This window comes from Lontra canadensis, unplaced genomic scaffold (assembly GCF_010015895.1).
Source record: "Lontra canadensis isolate GAN:19392208 unplaced genomic scaffold, GSC_riverotter_1.0 scaffold30, whole genome shotgun sequence".
Lineage (NCBI taxonomy): Eukaryota > Metazoa > Chordata > Mammalia > Carnivora > Mustelidae > Lontra > Lontra canadensis.
In genome coordinates, this window is record NW_022631024.1 from 16924025 (window position 1) to 16946031 (window position 22007).

Genomic DNA, 22007 nt, shown 5'->3' on the forward strand with positions numbered 1-22007 from the left:
TGATACAAACACTAGAGTTATCCCCATTTCACGAGGAGGAAACTGAGGTCTTAAAAGAGTTTCTTTCTCACCTGCTTAAGGCACAGAGTAAGTGCAGCGCTGCATCAGAGCTCCGGCAGCCTGAGTCCAGGACTTAGATGGAAGCCCAGACATTTCTCGCTGTCCTCTCCTTTACCTCTGATTCCAACAGTATCTAAAAATCCAGGAGATTGGTTTTGTTCTGTTGTCTTTTTCTGTTTGTGTTACTCTTTGCTCTTCTCATAATGGCTCCCACAGTACTGAGGTTTGGGAGTGGAGAGGAAGGAAAAGGGTGTAGGGTTCCGGCCTAACCAGGGCAGAAAGTCCTAGAGTCAAGCTTGCTGTGGAAGCCCATTCTGAACGAGCAGGGGCTGTGAAGGTGAGATATGGTAAAAGAGCAGCCCTGGGAATGACGCCCCTGCAAAAAATAAGGACCATCCCAAACCACGTCTGGTCCTAGCTCATGATGATGAAAGTCTGGGGGGCATTTAAGTGATTATCTCTCCTCATGATTTGCTTCATGAATCTGTAGCCCCCAAATGTGTATCAGAGAGAAGAACAGGGCAGGAGTGGGTCTGGTGGGAAGGAAAACGCTAGGAGCAGAAATCGGGGACTGACAATACAGAGAGGGATAACCCCTGCAAGGCTGATGGGGTCGACGCTCCTCTTCCCAGTTTTCTCTATACTGCCAAAACGACAGCTGCCACACAGCACCTGACAGCAGGTGCTGTAGCTCAAATTAGCCTGACTCAGTCGACTCCAGAAGGCTTCTATCAAGTCCCATCCCCTCCTAAGCGCTGGCTGTCAACCCGGCTCTCTTAGAAAGGGCACATGGGTGACAAGCGTCGTAGATAAAACTGCTAACCTCAGCCCTCAAGAAGCTTATCATCAGTTCACCAACCGACCTCACCCTGTCCTTCCCAATTACCCTTCTGGAATCCACCCCTGGCCTCCATCGCAGGATCTCAGAACTGTCTCTCATCTCCAAAGAACCAACTGAATTTCTCAGTAATGGCCAAAAATGGAAATGTCCTTATCATGCTTCACTAAAAACACAAGCAAGCAAACCACAAAAGGGGTTGTAAATTAAAAATTCAACAGAAAAAGCTTCCATTTATTCTTCCATTCATTCATTGATTTTAACGGAATGCCTACTGTGGACCAGGCGCCTTGCTAGGTGCTGGGGACTCCCAGCAGGGAACAAGACAGACATAGCACCACTCCTCAGGGACATAAAAGAGGACAGGGTCCCTAAAGGAAAAGGCTCCATTTCAAATAACCCCACCCCTGTTAGCTCCAAGACGCAGGAACACAAGGAGCACCTTCGAGGACAGGTCTGAGCGAGATGACAGTCACAGTAACTTAAGGCCACCTAACTAAAAAGTCTGGGAAGAACAGTGGGGGAGGTGTACTGGAGGAAATGCCTTCACGCTTGCCAACTGAATGTTCTCGGGCAGAAAGCAGCTCTTTCTCTAATAAAACTGAAAAATGAAGCCTGTAAAAAAAAAAAAAAAAATCAGAGGCGGCAGGGACACCTTCCTCTGGGCCCAATTCCCAGCCCCCCAAGAAAGGGACACTTTGGGGTCTTTTCTGCTTCAGAGGTCACTGGACAAGGCTGTAGTCTCAGCCGGCTGTTCAGGCAAATGCACCAGCAGCCTCTGCCACAAACAAGTGAAAAAGTCAGAAATAAGTCAAAAGTCAGAGATAAGAGCCTGTGACAGGACGCTGAAAACCTTCAGCAGGGGATCTTCGGAAAAAATTCAGCCTAGCCCTTGGTGTTGCAAAACACAAGAAGCCAAAGAAGGTCCGCACAGACTGTCCCACAGCAAAGGACAGCGATGATACCAATTATTTCTGCCCTCGTCAAGAGAGCTTGTCATCCCTCTACAGAACAATTATCTATAGGTGCGTAATAGTCAAAAGCTAAATTCTTCCCCCAAATCAGCACGGAGAAAGTGCTGCTCTCAGCAATTTGCCATCATTTCATTACATTAGATTAATTTTTAAATGTGTTAACCTAACAATTATGCCAACTACCATGTAATTAATATTCCGACTGACTTTACAAAAATTACAAAATCCCCTAAAGAAAATAATTAGTCATTAAGCATGAACGAGACTTTTCTATGGCCAATAGCACATAAAACAGAAAGTTCATCACATAATGGGTGGTATCAAAGCCTTTCCCACACTTCCTTCAATTCTTAGCCAACAGTGCGTAAAGCTGACATTGGCAAGTTACCCCAAACTTCACTTAACATATTAATGCACTTACTGGTTTAAACTCTTTGAGGGTAAAATGATGAATGATGAAAGCTTTAGCAATTAAAAAGCTCTTTTCATTTGTAAGAGAGGCAAAATAAACACATCTAATTGCTTGCTGCTTCCATATCCCCAGCTGGAAATTAGAATACTGGCTTATTTCTTGGGGCTACGTCTTGAGTTTATTAAAGAAGTGTACATAAGGCATCCTCATCATTGTTTCCCTCTTTCCTTTCAAGGTTTTTATGTATTCTTGCAATCGACCTTAAATCCTTTCTAGAGTAAGGTAGGGTATAAATAAGTCATAGTCAAACAGGACATTATCTATCATAATGGAAATAAAAAACATGTTTTCCCCGCAGCCCATCTTTGAAAAATTGGCAGGGGCCTCCTAGCCCCAGAACAGAGCTGCGAGCCCCTGCATGACCTCAGCAGGAAGGAATGCAGAAAGTGATTAGTGGTGTCTGCCCTGGACAAGAGCAATAGTTTGGGGGCCCACGTACCACACACTTGTCATCTCCATCTTTCAATAAACCATTACAAATTAGCAAAATGCCTACGGATTCATGAATAAAAGATAACGCACGAATTGCTTCCAGGATGAATGTGGAAGGGAAAAAAATGTTTTCTATAGTCAAAAACCTTAAGCCAAAATGGATTAAAGCATCAAGTCTGGAGGAGAGAACACTGAGCTAAGTCAGGAAATGCAAATTCTAGTCTAACTGTGAAGCCACGGGCAGGTCAGTTCACCGGGCCTCAGTCTGCTCCACTATGAAAGAAGGCCTAAACTAAACATCCCTTAATCATTCTCTGTGTTTCTACTGATCAGGGGTACAAGCAGCCCCCAAAACCCCCTCTGCCGGGCCACTAAGGAGCTGATGAACAAGCAGCTACTGTACAGGAGGAGCTCCCAGGCCAGGGACGTGACTTAAACCCCAGCCACCCCCCCAACCGCAGAGCTTTCACACTGCTCTTACAGGACTTACAAACTACTTAATCTGCAGCATCTCCACGACTAGAAGTTCCACAGAACACACTATTTCTTTTCCTTAATACAACCTCTTTTTCACCTTAGAGCAAGGGTAAGAGTCAGGAGCAGGAAACTGGATTTTAATACACTAACTATTAAATTCGGCGAACAAGTAAACTACCTTCATTCAACCTGAAACCAGTCACTTCCACTAGGAGTCCCGGGTCACTCATGGCTTCTCAGTTGGCCTAAGTCTTCCCTCCATTGAAAAGTCTCCGTAGCTCTAGGCTGTTCCAAAAACACCACCACCCATGTGATACACCAACACAGTTTCTGTGTCCAAACACCAAAAAGCAAGACTTTCTACCAGGAGTCCAACCAGAAGGAAGTCACACCATGTACCTAATGACCAGATCCCACCCAATCCCTAGGTAAACTCAGCTAAGGATGACTGACAGCGTCCCTGGGAAAACAAGGAGGCTCCGACAGGACAGCCTGACAGAGCAGTGCTATCTGCGTAGGGCTGGAAGAATCTCTGTGACAAAGACATAATTTTTATCTGCCCTGCATCCCCGCCTTTAGGAAACTGCCTCTCCAGCTCCCAGGAGCCCCACTTCCTGTGCCTCAGGTGATCCGCATCACCCAATTAGAGGATCCCAGCGCTGGATTCGATGAACTGTTTACTTAGATAGGGGCCACCTACCAAGCAGGCCTAAAATCCTTTTTCAGGATCTGGCACCACACCAGGAGATCACGTGGTGTGAGAGCGATGCAAATTCACAACCGCTGGGCCCTCTTTCCCACCACTTACAGACATCAGGCCAACCCAGGAAAACAGACCTACAGAGAACAGGAGAGCGACAGATCCCCGTACCAACTGGGCACCCTGATGCTGAAGACCAAACTGGGTTTTCTGCCAACGGAAGCCCAGAGTTTGAGGGACAACCCTTACAGCTGAGTGTCTGTATCAGAGGTTCAATCACCTCTCCCTGCCTCTCAGACTTAGCTTCCAGGGTCCCACTTCAAACCAAAATATACTAAATATCACCAAGAAACTTAAAGATAAAAATCTGCACACCAGAAAAACTCTCAATGCTCGTCTCTCATCCAAAACCGGGGGTGGGGGGTGGGCAGGAGGACCACAGAAAAGAGGGAAAAGACAATGGATGACGGGAGGGCCATAGCAATTCAGAACCAGTAACTGTGAGAACAATGGTCTCCAGAGAAGTAGCACAGTCTAATGAAAGAAGTTTCCCAAGTCATTCCAAACATACATTCTAGCTCTTTATCAGCAGGAAAAAAAATACACAACAACTCGCAGCACCCAAATAAAAGGAGCTTGTGAGTAAACAAACTAGCTGTTTCCAGGCTTATGAGCCTGTTAACGGCTATTTTTAGACTAGAGCTTAGTTTTCCTATTACAGCTGTCCCAGGGTCTACGCCACAGGGCTGCTTGCTGAAGGAAACCACGAATAGCAGATTTCACGTCTCCCCCGATGTAGTTAGAGCGGAGAGCAACCAAACAGACGGCGCTCTCACGTCTTCCAGGGAGGACAGGGGAAGATAGCACGAGCAACACAAACAGTGTGAGTGGTTGAACATTCGGACCACCAGTCCTTAACCTTCTAGGGGTTATGGACTCCTCTGAATCTGACAAAAGCTAGGAAGGCTGCCCCAGGAAAAACAAAATGCACATACCACAACGTTTTACACAGGAATTCAAGGGGTTCATAAAAGCTGCTCCCTATACCCAGTCTCCAGGTATAGAGTCCTAACCACACCTGATTTAGGACTTTTTAAACAAATTAATTACCTGAGCATCATGACTAATCCCCAAAGACTTCAAAGGACTACAGAATAGCTCATAAAGAAATTATACAACTTCCACCTCTGTAATCGCATCGAGAACAAAATCTGAATTTTGAATCAAGAACGACGACGACAAAAAGAAACAAAAACTTACACCCTCCCCTTCTGCATTTATGAAATGTTAAGAAAACTTGGTTTTTTCTGTATCCGCTCCATTTCTGACATATCTCCCTTACCTTGTTTGACCATTTATACGCTTGCAGGAGTTGACTATAGAGAGGAGTTTTGTCCTGCACAGGATCCAGGCTCAACAGCCCACTGTTATGGAGAGGATGGTTCTCAGATGGCTTGCCTACCAGATTGCTCAGACGTTCCAGCTCACTGAAAAATAAACAGGTAAAGCAATAAACCTGGGTCCAACGAAACTCCAGGGTTTAGCCAACCAGAACAAAGGCTGTTCTTCAAAATGTCCATCAGAAGTCTCTTAAGAAACACTGTGAAAGGTTAAGATCTCCGACAATCAAGAAAACCCTTAAGTGGGAGCTTATCTTATTTTAAAACCGAGCTCTCTGGTGCCGTTCTAAAGGAGGAAAAAAGTTAAGAGCACTGGAAGCGGGAAGACTCCTAAAGTCAGGATGTAACAACCCAAATTATTCTCAGGGTGGGGAGGGCGACTTTCTGGAATTTTGAAATGTGGTATAACATCGCTTCTCACGAAGAGTTTCCAGACCCACATACAGATCATTACATTTGGCAGAACAGCAAGTACCTGAATAGATGATTATTTATCATCCACATAGGGACAGACTGGTACACGGTACTTCACAGAGGGTAAAACTTAACAAAACAAAGAAGAGATAAAACAAACAAACGGAATGGGAAGACACCCCAGAGGGGGCTGTGTCAAACAAACATACTTCAGTCTAGCAGGAAAACTCTAGAGAAGCTGGGGAAAGGGAGCCAACAGCAAAAGCACATTCCAGGAGCATGTTCTGTGAGGCCAGTCTCAAACTGTCAACAAAAGACTCTCTAGGAACAGCTTCTCATGCCACACTCATTTTGGAATTTTCAGCCACCTTCTTCTTGGCACTACTGCACAAAGATTTAAAAAGGCGACAGGGTACTATAAGCTTTCTAGAAGGGTAGAGGGTTGTGAGATCCTGAACATTACCCAAGGGAGGAAACGGAAGAGAGCAGAGAAGAGCCACTGCATCCCCTCAAGCAGGGAAAAGTATTAGCTGGCAGTGCGCCAGAGAACAGCAAGTGAATGTGGGAGTTGAGGAGGGGTGTGTGATTTCCTGGCTTTCCACCAAAAAAGAATAGCAACTACTTAGGGGAAAAAAAAAATCAAAAGAGGCACCACCCATCATTTGGTCACCACCTCCTCCATCCTACCTCCGCCTTCCATCTGGTTACTAAGGAGACCAAGTTGGGGGGAGGGGGAATCCATCCATTCCAGAAATTGCAGGATGACTATCTTAGCAAATGCCTTTCCCTGCTAAGGTCAGTTCTGAGAAGTAAAAGGCAAAAATCCTGGAACTCCAACCTCCCCGAGAAAGGGCTGACTCTCTTAAGGAAGGGAAGACAAGTTTAGAACCTAACCAGCTAAAGAGTTCCTACAACCTGATGGGCATCTCACAAACACCCTCTCACTTATTTCTTCCGGACCACTTAGAAAGTAGAAGAAAGTGACTTGTAAGAACGAGAAAGAAATATACAATCCTTAACCCTAAAGGATTGCAAATTAATATGGGGGGGAGGGGGCTAAACATAAGTGATCAAACCTGAGATGAGGTCTCTCTAGAGGAGGAAACAGAACAGGGGCGGAGTGGGAGTGGAATTCTGATCGGTTCCGGAGGGGGCAGGGGAGAGGGAAAGAGCAAGTCCTGTTTTATCAAGTTTGGGTCTGGAGTAGTGTGAAACTGATGAATTCCAGGTGCAGAGGCGAGGAACTGGTGCTCCAGGGACCAAGTGCACTTGGGTTTGGGGCAGCGCTGGGCGGGTCCTGTTTGGTACTATTCGATCAGACACGCCGGGGCACCGAAGGCCTAACAGGTGAGAAACCTGCCAGGCGGAGACGAGAAGTGGAAGTGCACGGGAAAAGCGCGTCTCCTCGTCAGGAACAGAACGACCCCACGGCAGGTGCGGGGCGGCGGGAGACAGCCAGGACTAGGAGGCCAAGAGAAGAGAGACGGGAAAGCGGGGGTGGGAGACGAGGTGTCCCTGAGGAACAGGCATGGGCTTGGAAGGGAGGGGCAGAGAGCAAGCGAGCTAGGAACTGAGAGCGGCCCCTGGCTAGGAAGACTAAGACTCGCGCGGGGTCGGGGCAGGGTGGGCGCCCGGAGGGTCCCCGACGCCGGCCCCTTCAGCCGGTACCTACTTGAGGTCCCGGTTGACCGAATGCAAGTTGTCCTGGAAGTGCGCAATGAAGGCCTTCTCCCGGCCCTCCAGCGTCTCCTTGTTCCGCATGCCATCCTTCAGGCAGTCGAACACCCTGCTCACGCTGGAGCGCAGCGCCTGGATGGCACTGATAGCCTGGGCAAAGGCCTCCAGGTTCACTCCGACACTTAGCATGTCCGCCATGTTGCCGCCGCCACAGCGGGCTCTCCAAAATCGGCCTCGCTCACTAAAGGCTGCGCTCGCTGATGACGCAGACCCCCGAAGGCCTCTGGGAAATGTAGTTCTCGCGGGGACGGGCTGCCCAGGGGGTCAGTGCAGACGCAGCCCGAAAGAGGGTTTCCACTCAAGTGAGCGAAGGAGCAGGCGGGAAAGCGATCGCTTAAATTTGGGGAAGTCAGGCTGCATTCTCGGTTTTCTTAATGGTGAGAAGTTACTACAGAAAGTTCCCGCGTTTCCCCAACCTTGAGTTCTTGGAAATACTAGGGAAAAGAATTGCTCAGAGCAGAAAAGTGGCCATGGAGCAATGGATTAAGACCCATTGGATAAAATGAGTCCATACTGTTAGATAAATGAGAGGGAAGGGAGATTTTTTCCCTACGGCAGAATGCCAGCGGATAGAAGTAGAAGAAATGATAGAATGAAAATTACCATTTGGCAACCATTAGAAGAATAATTGCTTCGGGTAGGAGTCAAGGAATGCTGAAACCGGTGGGTGGAAGTGTGAGGAGTCACTGGATATTTGCATAGTCTCCAAGTATCATCCCACAAGACGCTCATTAATTAAGAAGAGTAAAATAATGACCCAGCAACTCCACTTCTGGTTATATACTCAAAAGAAAGGAAAGCAGGGACTGAAACAGGTACTTGTTCCCTCAAGTTTATAGCCGCATTATTCACAATATCCAAAAGGCTGAAGCAGCTCATGTCCGTCATGGAATAAATTCATAAACAACGTGTGGTATATACAGCAAGGGGATATCTGTCCAGCATTCAAACGGAAGGAAATTCTGACACCGGTTACAACGTGGTGAACCTTGAGGACATTATGCTGAGTGAAATAGACAGTCAGATAAAGACAAACACCATATGATTCCACTGATGAGATACCTAGGTAGGCAAACCCTAGAGACAGAGAGTAGAATGGTGGGTGCCAGGGGCTGGGGGAAGGGGAGAATGAGGAGTTAGTGTTCAATCAGCAGAGAGTTTCAGTTCAAGAAGATGAAAAATTTCCGTGGATGGTGGTGGTGGTTGAATAGCAACGTGAAAGCCCTCAATGCTGCAGGACGAGACGCTTAAAAATGGTTAAATGGTAAATTTTATGTTGTGTGTATTTTACCATAATTCTTGTTTTTTTTTTAATTCAGTAATGTTAAAGAGGGGGGTCCTATTGACTTCACAGTGGAGCGACCTGGCAGACACCACCCCAGGTTGACCTTACTGTGGTAGGACAAACCGTCTCCCGACACAATGCACAGAGAAAAGTGCAACATGAATTCTGTGATATTCCTGCCAAAAATGGGAAACCAAAATCTGATCAGGATGTGAGATAAACTCGAAGACATTTGACAAAACGACCGACCTATACTTTTCCACAAAACATCCATGTCATGGAAGACAAAGAAGCATGTGACCTGGGACTCTCTTTGCTGACATCATGGAGACCATTTGTGAGATCTGAATAAGGTCTGTGGGTTAGTTCATAGTATTTTAATATGTCGCTGATGATTTCATGATTTTGATCACTCAACTGTGGTTATGAGAGAGGTCATCCTTGTTTGGGGGAAGATACCTTAAAGGCATAAAACAGCATAATTTATGAAAGCATCTCTATGAAAAAGAAAATAGTATGAAGATATTTATTTATAGAGAGAAGTACAGAGCCAATGTGGTAAGATATTAACAATTATGGAATCTGGGGGAAGGGTATACAGGAATAGTTTGTACTATTCTTGCAACTATCAGTCTGAAATGACGTCAAGATTAGTTGTTGTAAACAGAGGTCAATAAAGGGCATGGAAAGTGTAAACATGGTCTAAGTGGTAAGAGAAATTTTCAATTTTGCCAGGCTGTCCTGACCAGCAATGTGAAATTGTGGAGTTCACCTCAAACCCACTTCCTTAGTACATCTCCACTCTTCCTTCTCCAAGCTCACTCCTCCCTGGCCCCGCCCCCACACCACCTCAATTCAAATTCTCTAGTTGTGGAGCAGGAAAGAAACTCTCCTCCAAAACTGGACCCTGACGGTGCTCTCCATGAGTGTTTAGACACTATTTAGATGGACGAATAGTTCCGGGAGAAAATTAAAAGTTGGGGGCGGGGGGCGTTCATTGTCTTGGGCTTACATCATAGCTTTCATTTCCTGACATCTACACCACCTTCAAGCATTGCCATTGACAGCTTTTCCTAAGGAGGGGTAAGAGATAGGAGAAACTTCCAGCTGTGGAACTCTTGACAAGTCCCAGAACTCCCTGATCTTCGGTTTTCTCATCTGTGAAATAGAACTAGGAATCATGCCCATCTTTATTAAATAGCTGTGAGGTTCAATAACAACATGAAGGCAAAGCTTTTGAAATAATGCCTGAAAAGTAATAAATACTCCAGAAGATTGTAGCTGTCAGGAGAATGTGCTGGGAGAGCCTCCCGTGGGCCTGTGAGCCAGGCTTCTATCTCCTCTTGAGGACACTGCTCAGAATCCGGCAAGGATGTACAATGTGTCTATTGGGTCAAATATCTCTAGTGACATGACCATGCTGCTAAGAGCTTGTCCTTTACCTGTGTCCTATAATTCACTATTTCTTGGTGGCCTTTTTTTTTTTTTTTTAATCTCCTTTGGAGTACAGGGTTTTGGCTTTTGTTTTTAAAGATTTTTGGAGAAAATCCTCTTTTAGCTTCGTAAATGAAGGGAAATATCGGTGTCTGTTGGCTTCTCTTGATTTTGGCTTCCCTTGTAGTTTGTTCATCCCTTGGAGGGGGAGATTAGAGAAGGCAAACTCTATTATTGTGGTTATGTACCTTACTGGGAATCCCTGAAGGCTTAGAGAATGTGACCCTGGCTGCATACTTTGTCCCCAAGAAAAAAATGTGCCAGTCTACCTCTGCCCACACCAATATGTACTTACCAACCCAAGATTTTGCATATAATTTCCAAGGGTTCATAGCCTCCCTAAAGTCCAAACATGGACCTCTGGTAAGAATCATGTTCTAAGGCAAACACCATGGGGGGATGGCCCACAGCTAGCTTGTAGCCAGCAAGTCTCCAGGGCCTGGGGCACAATAGATGCTCAGTGTAAGTTTTTGGAAGCAAAGAATTAACACGATATATTATGTTTGCTTCTTGGATCTTCCCTCCAAATTACTTCATCTCTTTGTATACTCAGATATCTCTCCCCGCTGCTCAGCCCACCTCCCCCGCCCACCCTCTCCCTCTCCACCCCCCACACAATAAGATTGTCCTTTGTCTTACTCTCTGATTCAGTGGTTTAGATACTGATTGGAGCTATAAAGTACCAAATGCTCCACTCCCACAGTCATTAGTTTTCAGGATTTCTCTCTGGTTCCCCTCTTCTGGGAAACTCAGAAATTGATCTGTGGAAATGCACATTTCCCCCTGAACCTAGTAAGGAGTCTTTCATCACAGCAACAGAAAACTTTTGGAAGGGAATGGACAGAGTTTCTCTAAGGTGCTGTAAATCCTTGAGAATGCTGGCACATATATGCTTGCATCTGCGTGTGTTTGTGGGATATAAATTAGTTTAAAAGGAGTTCATTTCGAGCAATATCAGATTTTAATTATTGTGATCTTATGTTTGGGTAAAAGGCAGCACCCTGCTGCTAATATCTTCCAAAATGAACAAGCCATTAGCTTGGTGCTATCAGCTCAAGAGTATTAGAATGAACAATCAGAATTAAAGTTGTCAGTATTTAATTAAAATATGCTGCAACTCCCATCATATTCAGAGAGCATGTGGTTTAAGCATTCAGACCAAGAAAGCACCCTCATCAATTAATAATTATTAAGGATTTACTAGATGCAGAACACTGCATTGGATAGCCGGGCAGAATGTCACCAGATAGATTTAAACCCAAATCTGCCTTGGATAAGCCAGACGTAACTAAGCCACCTGTCGTAATCAGTGTGGCATCATGCTTAAGACCTTGGGGGTTGCTCCGAGGATTAAATTGAGGCAGCATACAGTTCTAGGGGACATAGTAGGCATGCGAGTTAGTCATTCAACAAATATAGATATTGGATGTGCTCGACATTTTGTTAAACAGCTGGGGAGCTGGTGGTAAAACCAGGCGCAGTCTAGCCCTGACAAATGTCACTGCAAATATTTGAAGTGGATTACGTGTTCCTTCACATTCACCTGAAGGCTCACTGCATCCCTGAGTTTTAAATTGTTTAGAGTCAAGTTCATTAAAATTAATCTAATGCAAGTATGGTTGAGAAACTTCCTTTGATCTCTTCTGAACCCACCCCACCCTGCCCCTGACTCCTGTTTTCCTCTTATCTTGCCTCTTGTGGTTTTAGCATGATGAGGACGGTGATCAAATGATCCCAAAGACAGAGGATCCTGGAGAGCAGGAAATCAGCCTAGACTGGTGTCCCCCCAACGAATGAGTTAACCCTTCTGAACCCCAGATCTCGCATCTAGAGAACAAGGAAGTAGGATCACCTCCAGAACTAACAATCCAGGAGGGGAAGATTAGGAGGAACGCGTTAGTAATTCAAAAAGGAGAAAAGGGAGAGGATCACTCCTTGTTAATTCTGGTCACAACACTGCACCAGAATTCCTGCACTCCAACTCATTCGTTACCCAGGGACACTCACTGAATAAAAGGATTAAATAAGGATCCCTGTGGAACTCGTTCCTGTTCTCATGGCGCTCACTCACAGCCTCGCCGGGGAGACAGACACAAATGGAATGTGAAACGCAGTGAGATTCAACGGCAAGATAAGAGACCTGCACACAGAATTTTGAAGTTCTTAGAGAAGGTGGTTACGCCATCCTCTGCACAGGGGAGGTCTGGGTCAAGCCTTCCAAGGAGACGAGGGGCTAAACAGGTGTGGTGGGGGATAGAGGTAAGGGAGCGCAATGGACAGTTTGAAGTGGGTTGTGCTGTGATTAGATCTGTGTTTGCGAAAGTACACCCTCTAGCCATGAAGAAAGTGGGCAGAGGTATCCAGGCTTAGAGGCAGAGACACCAGAAAGACAGGGACTATCTCCACCTGCAGAGAAGTCAACAATGGACCACACACGAGCCGTATTCTTCCCATCACAGGAAGCCAGGAGGTATTTTAAATATTTTAGTAAATTATTGATTGCCCATTTGGACGCTCACTTAATCAACCACCAAGCATGTTGTTAGGGACCTCCGCTTTCTCCCATGTTTATACGTAATTAAGCACAAAGCATCTCAGGGATGGACACTTTTACCAACACATTAGGCCAAATCAAAGTGGAACAAAACGCAGGTTGTTTGTTGAGCCTCTACCGCAGCCCATTTGAGGGAGGGATTGCCTTCTAATTCTATTACTGCGTTATGTGGATTGTGTGTTTTAATCAAGACTGACAATGGGCCGCTAGCGTCAGAAGCTACTAAGCGTGTAACCCTCACACAGAATGTGGGAGCAGAGGGCGGATGCCAGGCTTTCAGGTTCCCGGGGGGAAGCCCAGACAGATGGGCAGCCAGGGCAACACAAGATCCCTGTCTCAGGAGCTCTCATTAGCACCCCCTCCTCTTCCCAGGACTCCCCTCCAGCCTCACACCCCCTCCTCTAAGCCTCAGGTCAGACAACAAAAGAAGGCACCTCAGATTCCTGACAAAGAGACGACCCATTCCCCTTGGCGCTGGAGTCTGATTCTTTTTCGTGTGTTGCTTTATTTTACCTAATCACAAACACGTACTTTGAAATGTTGGAAACTATAGAGAAAACCTACATAGGAAAATAAGGTTATGCACAATTCCACCTCAACATTTTGGTTATTCTCACATATGCATTATTTTATAAAACTGGAACCCTACTGTATCATGACCTCTGTTGTTCATAGTATAGCCTAAATACATTTTCCTTTCATCTAATAGTCTTGTAAAACATGTCAAAGTCTCCCAAAGATTCCATTCAGTGGCTTTATGTAATTTCTTGAGTTCCTTATCGTTGACCGCCCAGTTTTTCCACGTGAAACTGTACAGCTATAGACACTCTAACTGTAAATCTTTGTGTGTAAAGTGAACACGTTCCCTGCAGGTGATGTCTGTCCCCCATGTGGTTGCAAATCACTTTGCCTGTTCAGGGATAGCAGGTGTGGAGGACAGCCTCACCAGTTCCCACCTTCTTAGTAACACCCGTCCATTCTTGGAAGGCAGTGGGGGGTAGAAGTGGAAAGAGCCCAAGCTTTGAAGGACAGACAGACACGTGTGTTCAAATCCCAGCTGTCCCCTTCCAAGGGATCCCACCGGAGAAGCGTTTGGCTGAAACTAACAATAGCATATGACATAAAGGTAGTTTAAAGAGAGAGGGTGGACGGGTTTCACATGAGAAGTGGTCAGGGGTACATAATACGGGGCTGCTACAATGGATCATCAGGGACCCACAGCTCTTTGTCAGTCTGCCCGAGTGCCCTTAGTTCCAGACTCATTTCTTTCACTTCAGTGTTGCAGGGTGGCTGGGTTCCAGCTCTGCATTTCAGGCAGGAAGAAGAAGGAAGGAGCAGACTTCTGCCTACACCTCATTGGCCAGAACAGGGTCACATGGCCACCTCTCACTGCAAAGGAGTCTGGGAACCTGAATTCCACCTCTCTCTCTCTCTCTCTCTCTCTCTCTCTCTTTTAAGATTTTATTTGTCCATTTGACAGATCACAAGCAGGCAGAGAGGCAGGCGGAGGAGGAGGGAAGCAGGCTCCCCGCTGAGCAAGGAGCCCGATGCCGGACTCGATCCCAGGACCCTGAGATCATGACCTGAGCCAAAGGCAGAAGCTTCACTGACTGAGCCACCCTGGTGCCCCAGAATGACTACTATTTTAAGAAGAAGGAAAGAAAATACATTTTGGTGGGGATGTGGAGAAACTGGAGCCCTGGTACCCTGAGGGTGGGGAGGTAAAATGGTGCAGCCACTGTGGGAAATAGGATGGTGTTGCCTCAGAAATCGAAAAAGAGAAGTGCTACATTGTTTAGCAATTCCACTCCAGGTATGCACTCAAACGAATCAAAAACAGGATCTCGAAAAGATATATGTACACCCGTGTTCATAGTAGCATTGTTCACAACAGCCAAATGGTAGAAGCAACCCCAATATCCATCAGTGGGTAAATGGTTAAGCAAGTGTTGACTATCTGTGCAGTAGAATATTATTTGGGCTCAAAAAAGGACCCGTACTACAACATAAGTGCCTGAAGTCATTATGCGCAGTGAAATAGGCTACGCCAGTCACAAAAAAGACAAATACCATCTAATTCTACTTACATGGGATACCGAGAGTAATCAAATCCAGAGTAGACGGTGGTTGCCAGGGGCTGAAGGAAGCGGAATGAGCAGTTAGTGTTTAATGGGCACAGAGTTTCAGTTTGGAAGATCATAAAGTTCTGGAGACGGATGGCGGTTGCACAACACTGTGGATGTACTTGATGCCCCTGAATTGGTGCGCTAAAAAACGACCACGATGGTCCATTTTGTTACGTGTATTTTGCCTTAACTGGAAGGAAAAGGTAAAGAGAAACAGGTCAAATTAATTTTAGTAATATAATTTATATAATAGGATATATCTGAACCATGACATTTCAGTATGAAAATTACTGAGATTTTCATTATTTTTTTTTGCCTGCTAAACCTCTGGAAATCTTCATGTATCTTACCCTACAGTGCATTTCAAATTGGACTAGGCACATTAGCTACCATTCAGCCCAGTAGCCACGTGTGGCCAGTAGCTACACTATTGGTGAGCACAGTCCTAAAATAAAGGCAGGCAAGGGAGAGGCATGAGTAGGAGCTAGAGGTTGGGTAAGGCAGCCTGACCCTTGGCTGAGTCCGTTAACCTCCCTGACCTGGGGAAGGGGCACCGACAGTGATAACAGCCAACTCCTCACGATGGACGCAAGAGTTGTGTTGGGTAATATCTGGAAAGCCCCCAGCGAGCTGCCAGGCACACAGTAGCTGCTCCTGTAAATAGCAATGATTGTTATTCATGTCTCCATGTTTCCATGGAGAATGGAGGTAACAATAAAAAAGGACATTATACAAACTGTTTCTTCAAAAGTTTGTAAGACAATAAGAGAGATGTGAATATGTTTTCTGGGGTTTTTTAAAAAAAGATTTATTTATTTTAGAGAGAGAGCACACTCCTGAGAGTAGGGGGAGGGACAGGTGGAGAAGAAGAAAAGCAGACTCCCCGGGTGGGGTTCGATCTCATAACCTTGAGACCAGGACCTGAGTCAAAATCAACGGTCAGACACCCAACAGACTGAGCCACCCAGGCACCTCAATTTTTGTGTGTGTGTGTTTTTTAGAGGTACGTATTTATGGGTAAAATAATGTGATATGTGAGTTTTGCTTCAAAATTATATGGGGGCACAGAGACAGATGGGGAAAGGATGAGAGAAGATTGGCGGTTAGGGCGACTGGGTGGGCTAGGTCAGTTGAATGTCCGACTCAGTTTGAACCGGGGGTCACAGTCTTGGGATCATAAGATCGATCCCTACATCAGGCTCCATGCCAGGCACAGAGTCTACTTGGGATTCTCTCTCTCTCTCTCCCTCTGCCCTTCGCCCCCCACCTCAATAAATACATAAACAAAATATTTTTTTAAAGAAGATAATTGTTGAAACTGGTGATGAGTTCGTAGGTTTCATTATATTGTTTGATGTTTTCCATCATGAAGTTTGTTTTGTTTTGTTTTCCAGAATGGATTGAAATTCAAGAGCTGTATGCTAATTGTTTTTAGTAAGTGTTCAATTACTGAAAGGTGATGACTTTTTTTTTTTGCTTTAAAATAACGGTTTTATTGGGATATAATTCACATACCTTAATACTCACCTTGTAAAGAACTGTTTCTAATATATCCAGAAAGTGGTGCAACCATCACCCACTATCTAATTCCAGAATATTTTCCACTCCCTTCAGTCCCCGGAGACCGCTAACGATTCTTGGTCTCTATGGACTTGCCTATTCTGCAAATCTCGTATAAATGGAATCGTACGATAAGTGGTCTTTTGTATCTGGCTTCTTTCACTGAGCATAATGTTTTCAAGGCTCACCCATGTTACAGATAATGGGTCAGCACTTCATTTCTCTTTATGGCTAAAGAAAATGAACGTACGGCATTTTGTTCATCCATTCAGCGGTTAGTGGACATTTGGGTGGCTTTCACTTTTTTGGTTACTGTGAATAATGCTGCTATAAATACATGTGTACAAGTTACTGTGTGGACGGATATATGCCTTCAGTCCTCTTGGATGTTTATCTAGGAGTGGAATTGCTGGGTCATGCGATAACTTTAAATTTTTGGAAAATTGCCAAAGTTTTCCACAGTGGCTACACCGTTTCATATCCCCACGAGCAATGTATGAGAACCATACTTTGTCCACATCCTCACCAATGCTTTTTATCATCTGTTTTTTTGATTATAGCCATCCTAGTGGGAACCAGACCCCCGCGGTTTGGACTTGCATCTCTCTTATGGCTAAAGATGTCTATTGGTTATTTGAATATCTTCTTTGGAGGAATGTCTATTCGATTCTTTGTTCATTTTTAAGTTGGGTCATTTGTCTTTTTTTTAAGATTTTATTTATTTATTTGACAGAGAGAGATCACAAGTAGGCAGAGAGGCAGGCAGAGAGAGAGGAAGGGAAGCAGTCTCCCTGCTGAGCAGAGAGCCCGATGCGGGACTCGATCCCAGGACCCTGAGATCATGACCTGAGCCGAAGGCAGCGGCTTAACCCACTGAGCCACCCAGGCGCCCGGGTCCTTTGTCTTTTTATTGTTGAGTTGTAAGAGGACTTTTTAAATAAATTTGAAATGGTGCCACACATTATAGTGAATGTAATTGAGCAAACAGTATGAGCTTTTTCGAGATATTCATATACTGTGCCTCACCCAAACTGCTAACAAGCACCCCAAATTGTTCTGGATATGACAGGTTTTCACCATGAAGAGCTATCATAAGCCAAAATACCTCCAAAGCCTTTCTGTTAAAGAGAACAGAGGGAGGAGGAGGAGGACGTCATTCCTTTTTATACCTGTGTTTTCTGTGCACCTGCTGGCATCTGGCTGAGTGATTGCTCTCCGGAAACTGCTCCTAACAAGAGAGATGTGAATGCAAGTCAGCTAAACCTCAAACTGCTGTAAGATCAAGGCCACCTGAATGATGGCCGGGGTTTGAAGAGAACTTATGGAAGGGAGAGTCACTTTCTCTGGGAGTCAGAAGGAACTCATGAGGGAGGTAGCATTAAAGTTAAGCCAGTCCCTCTCAAGCCCGTCTGCAGGATATCCTGAGATTGATATCTGCCAATCGAGCCTCAAACATTTATCCAATAAATATTGATGAATCAAACATGCCCGACGGATTCACCAAGGTCCATGGCTAAAGTCCCTGCCTCGCAGAGCCTACATTCTGGGGAAGAGAAACATGATAAAAAGCGTAGCTTTACCTGGAGCATGGCATGGAGTGAGAACAGTTAAGAAGGAAAGTACAGCAGGACGCGTGAACGGAGTGACAGGGAGGCGACCATTCTGACAAGTCGGTCTGATAAGATCTTTGGGGGTGAACTGGTGAACAAGGGGAGAAGCTGGGGGGATATCTGCAGGCAGAACATTCTCGCAGAGGGAGGGGAAAGGAGAAGTCAGGGGAGGGGCAAACATCAATTGTGGAGAGAACTCTTGGGCCATACATTGATGACGTGCCAACGCAGTCCCATGAGTCTTTGTTGGAGTCAACTCTCATTAATTCTGGAAAGTTCATTGGTATTTTTTTTTTCTCATGGTAAAAGAGAGGGAACAGGAAGGAGCTGAGGGGTCTTTTGACTGGGTGGTGTGGTCATCAAGACTTCCCCTTTGAGAGCCCCTGTGCCAATCAGATTCTAGTCTTCAGGACAGTCCACACCTCTGAAGAGAAGATACAGACGCAGAGCTTACGGAGGGAATAGAGTGTTTGGGTTTCGAATGAAATAGACAAAACATCGGGCTTCACAGATATTCAAGACATCTCCTTTGTCCTCTCCACTATGGACAGGTTCCCAAAATATCACCGTCTTTACTGTAGAGAACCTCCTCAATCGTCACATTCTTTCCTTAGAGGAGCTGGGCATCCGTAGCTTGGAGCGGAGAAGATGAGGGCAGGAGGAAGGTCATGACGGTGACCTTCAACTCACCTTCATGCAACCATGGGGAAGACTCCTTCTATGGCATATGGTGGCGATTACGAGAACCACTTGTGAGGGAGCTGTGGGGAGGAAGGTTTCACCGTCATGTTGCAAAGGGCTTCCTACAATGGGAAAGGCAGCGAGTTCCATGACTAACGGTATTCAGACAGAAAGTAAATGGATATTTATCTGAAACTCCATGCAAGGGAGTCTGGCATCGGTTGGAAGGTTGGAGCAGAGCCCCCCTTGGAGCTAAAATTCGATAATCCACTGTACTGTTTTCTAGGTGAAAATCAAGACCATTCATAAACGAGAAGCCCACAGAAGAACGTGAAGGTCACGAAGAGTGTGCCCTGAGTCTTTTTCCTCCAGTTGCACGCTGTTAAGGGGGCCTTAATTAAGCTTTCCCCTCCGGGCACAACCAGCCTGTTTGTGGTGAGTACAATATGCCGTCCCAGAATATGTCAAACTTCATTTGCAAAATATCAGACTGCTGTTTTTTTCCCAGAGCCAATCTGCAGAGTAATACGTTCAATAACTTTTGCTCTTTTTGCTCTCAAAGATAGGTCTCTTTTTGGAGCTGATAGCGCAATAAATGCGGAATCTGGTGCAAATTCCAATGGAAAGAAAAGACATTGTTATTTAAAGGCCAAATAACGGCTTAAAATTAGAGTTGCGAAGGATTGAGAAACAGCCGACTGCCCAGATGGCGCGCAGATAATTCACTTTGCACTCAGTCCGTTCACTCGCTAAAAAAAATACTTTTGACTCTGTTTCTCCTCAGATTGAAAGTTGCTGCCTGCTTTAAACATATGTGCTTCTCTCTTTAAATTTAGCTCTGAGTCATGTTGTATTACATTAGGAATTCAGCAGGCAGGCACTTGGAAAATGTACATCAATGCATTTATTTTTAAATCCTATAAAAATAAAAATATATATGTTTAAATATATTAGGCTGTATTTTTGCCCAATTTCAAAATGGTTGTTCTCCAGAACAGATTAGATAAAACAATAATAACGATGACACTGTAATTCTGGAGAGGATCGCAGAGCAGACCTGGCAAATCCCGGAGCACCTCGCCCCCGGCCCAGCCAAGCGCAGAATGCCGGATTGGTCGCTGAAAACCTCCGCCTCCACGGGGGGACCAGGCAGCTCCCTTCACAGCTGCAGGCCCGCCTGATGAAGATGCTCCGTCCTCCGCTGGGACAGGCAGAGGGGAAGAGCCTGGAGGGACACCTTTAGCTTCAGTGGCCGAGCTTGGGGGGTTTAGGGCCCAGACCCTCCAAGCTGAGCTCAAAACCTGTCCCTGCCCCTTCTCATCCATGTATCTTTGAAAAAGAGATGCGGCCTCCCTGTGCCTCAGTTTCCTTACCTGTGAACGGGATACTGGTTCCCATGTCACAGCATGGCTGGGAGGATGACCGGAGGTCATTCATCGGATGAACCCAGTCATTCGTGCAGTGCATGGTTATCAACGTCTAGGGGACAAAGTGCCAAATGAAAGGAAGAGACCCACGATCCCAACCCCACCCCCATGATGGCGACGGTCTAGTGCATAGAGAGGCATTAAAGGAATGATCACAGCCTCTGCTATTCAGTCAGAAGGATGACGAATGCCATGAGCAAGAATTGCAACGGGAGACCCATTCTGATCTGAAGGCTGAGGAGGACTTCAGCAAAGAAGTTAATGAACGTGAACCACTGGACGGTGCCTGGGCACAGAGTGGCTCCCTGTTCGCCTTCGTATGCTTTTCTCGTGGCATGTCTTTATTCTCTTACAGTTCTGGAGGCCACGTATCTGAGATTGGCTAAAATCCTGGTGTCCACAGGACTATGTGGCTTTTGGAGGCTCGAGAATCCATTCCCTCTCCTCTTCCAGCATCCCTGGGCTCGTGGCCCCTTCTCCCCCTTCAAAGCTCATCACATCACCTTTTTTGGACTTTGACACTCCCTTTTCACATCCCTCTTATAAGGACCCTTGTGATTATGCTACACCCACCTGGATAGTCCAGGATATTCTCCCTATCTTGAGGTCCTCAGCCTAGTCACCGCTCTGATGAACACGCTTACAAGTTTCAGGGATTAGGACACAGACATCTTTGGGACATCTTTCTCACTACCATTGTCCGGGAAGTTGAATATCCAAAATTAGGAGTTTGAGACCAAAAGCAAAGGGGAGGTGGGAGATTATCAAAGAAATAATACACGGCAATTTCCCAGAACTGTGGGGCACACACTTCCAGATTTAAAGGGCCCTCAGAGTGCCTGACACAGAAACAAAGCAAAAGCTTCCAAAGTGGGGCGCCTGGGTGGCTCTGTTGGTTAGACATCCGGCTCGAGGTTTCAGCTCAAGTCATGATCTCATGGTCATGAGATCAAGCCCCGAGTCAGGCCCTGTGCTGAGCGTGGAGTTTGCTTCAGATTCTCTCTCCCTCTTGCTCTCTCTCTCTCTAAAATAAATAAATAAAATCTTCTAAAAAGCAAACCCTCCAAAGAAAGAATGCTGCTCACAAAGGACCAGGTATCACATGCTGGTCTTTTTAACATTATATCTGGAAATTGGAAGATAGGGTATAGGACATTCATCATCCCAAGGAGAAAAAGATCCCAACCTGGAATTTATTGATAATTTTATCAGTCAAGCGTCAGTGTGGATTAAATATATTTCTGACACCTAGGTTCTCACCAAAGTTTCCTTCCGTGGACCTTTCTCAAGAAGCTCCTAGAGGCTATGCTTCATCAAAATGAGAGAGTATGTCATGGAAGTGGAAGACAGAGAATTCAGGACACAGCAGAAGGAACGGAGGAGAGAGGCAAAGTTACCCCAGAAAACCCCGACCACAGGCGTGCAGTGGGCTCAGCACAGCCGTCAGCCTCGACAGAGCAAGACCAGGACGCGGGCTTCAAAGTGAAACACGCAACTGATGGGTTCTAGAGGTTTTTATTATATTAACCAAAACTTTAGAGTTAGGATGGAGACTTTGGAGACGACTTCCAACAGTCGAGTAGAAAACTAAGCGACCAAAATTTTGCCAACTCTGAGAAATGTAAACTTGTACTGAAAGTGTAATCCCAGGGCATTGGGTGGTTGCGGCAAATGGTTTACATAAATCTTTGGATGGTAAAGAAGGAATATTGATGCACTGAGGGTCTGTGGTATTGAAGTGTGTGTGCGTGCGTGCATGTGTGTGT

The 22007-nt window shown here is 45.6% G+C and overlaps 1 protein-coding gene and 1 long non-coding RNA gene across 3 annotated transcripts in view; one reads left to right on the plus strand and one right to left on the minus strand.

Annotated features, from left to right (window-relative positions):
• Positions 1 to 7672, minus strand: part of MED27 (mediator complex subunit 27) — a 192642-nt gene extending 184970 nt beyond the window's left edge. The window contains exons 1-2 of the mRNA XM_032866130.1: positions 7440 to 7672; positions 5296 to 5440 (exon numbers count right to left, since the gene is read on the minus strand). Coding sequence (XP_032722021.1) covers positions 5296 to 5440; positions 7440 to 7642 — 348 coding nt within the window. The 5' untranslated portion in view covers positions 7643 to 7672. The remainder of the gene's footprint in view (positions 1 to 5295; positions 5441 to 7439) is intronic.
• A 1326-nt stretch (positions 7673 to 8998) lies between these two features.
• On the plus strand, positions 8999 to 19701 carry LOC116872700. Of its 2 annotated transcripts, none has more exons than XR_004383687.1 (3): positions 8999 to 9142; positions 19101 to 19249; positions 19377 to 19701. It is a non-coding gene; the product is annotated as an uncharacterized LOC116872700 (long non-coding RNA). The 2 variants fall into 2 exon arrangements; XR_004383688.1 differs by having other exon boundaries at positions 19381 to 19701.
• Positions 19702 to 22007: the final 2306 nt, after the last annotated feature.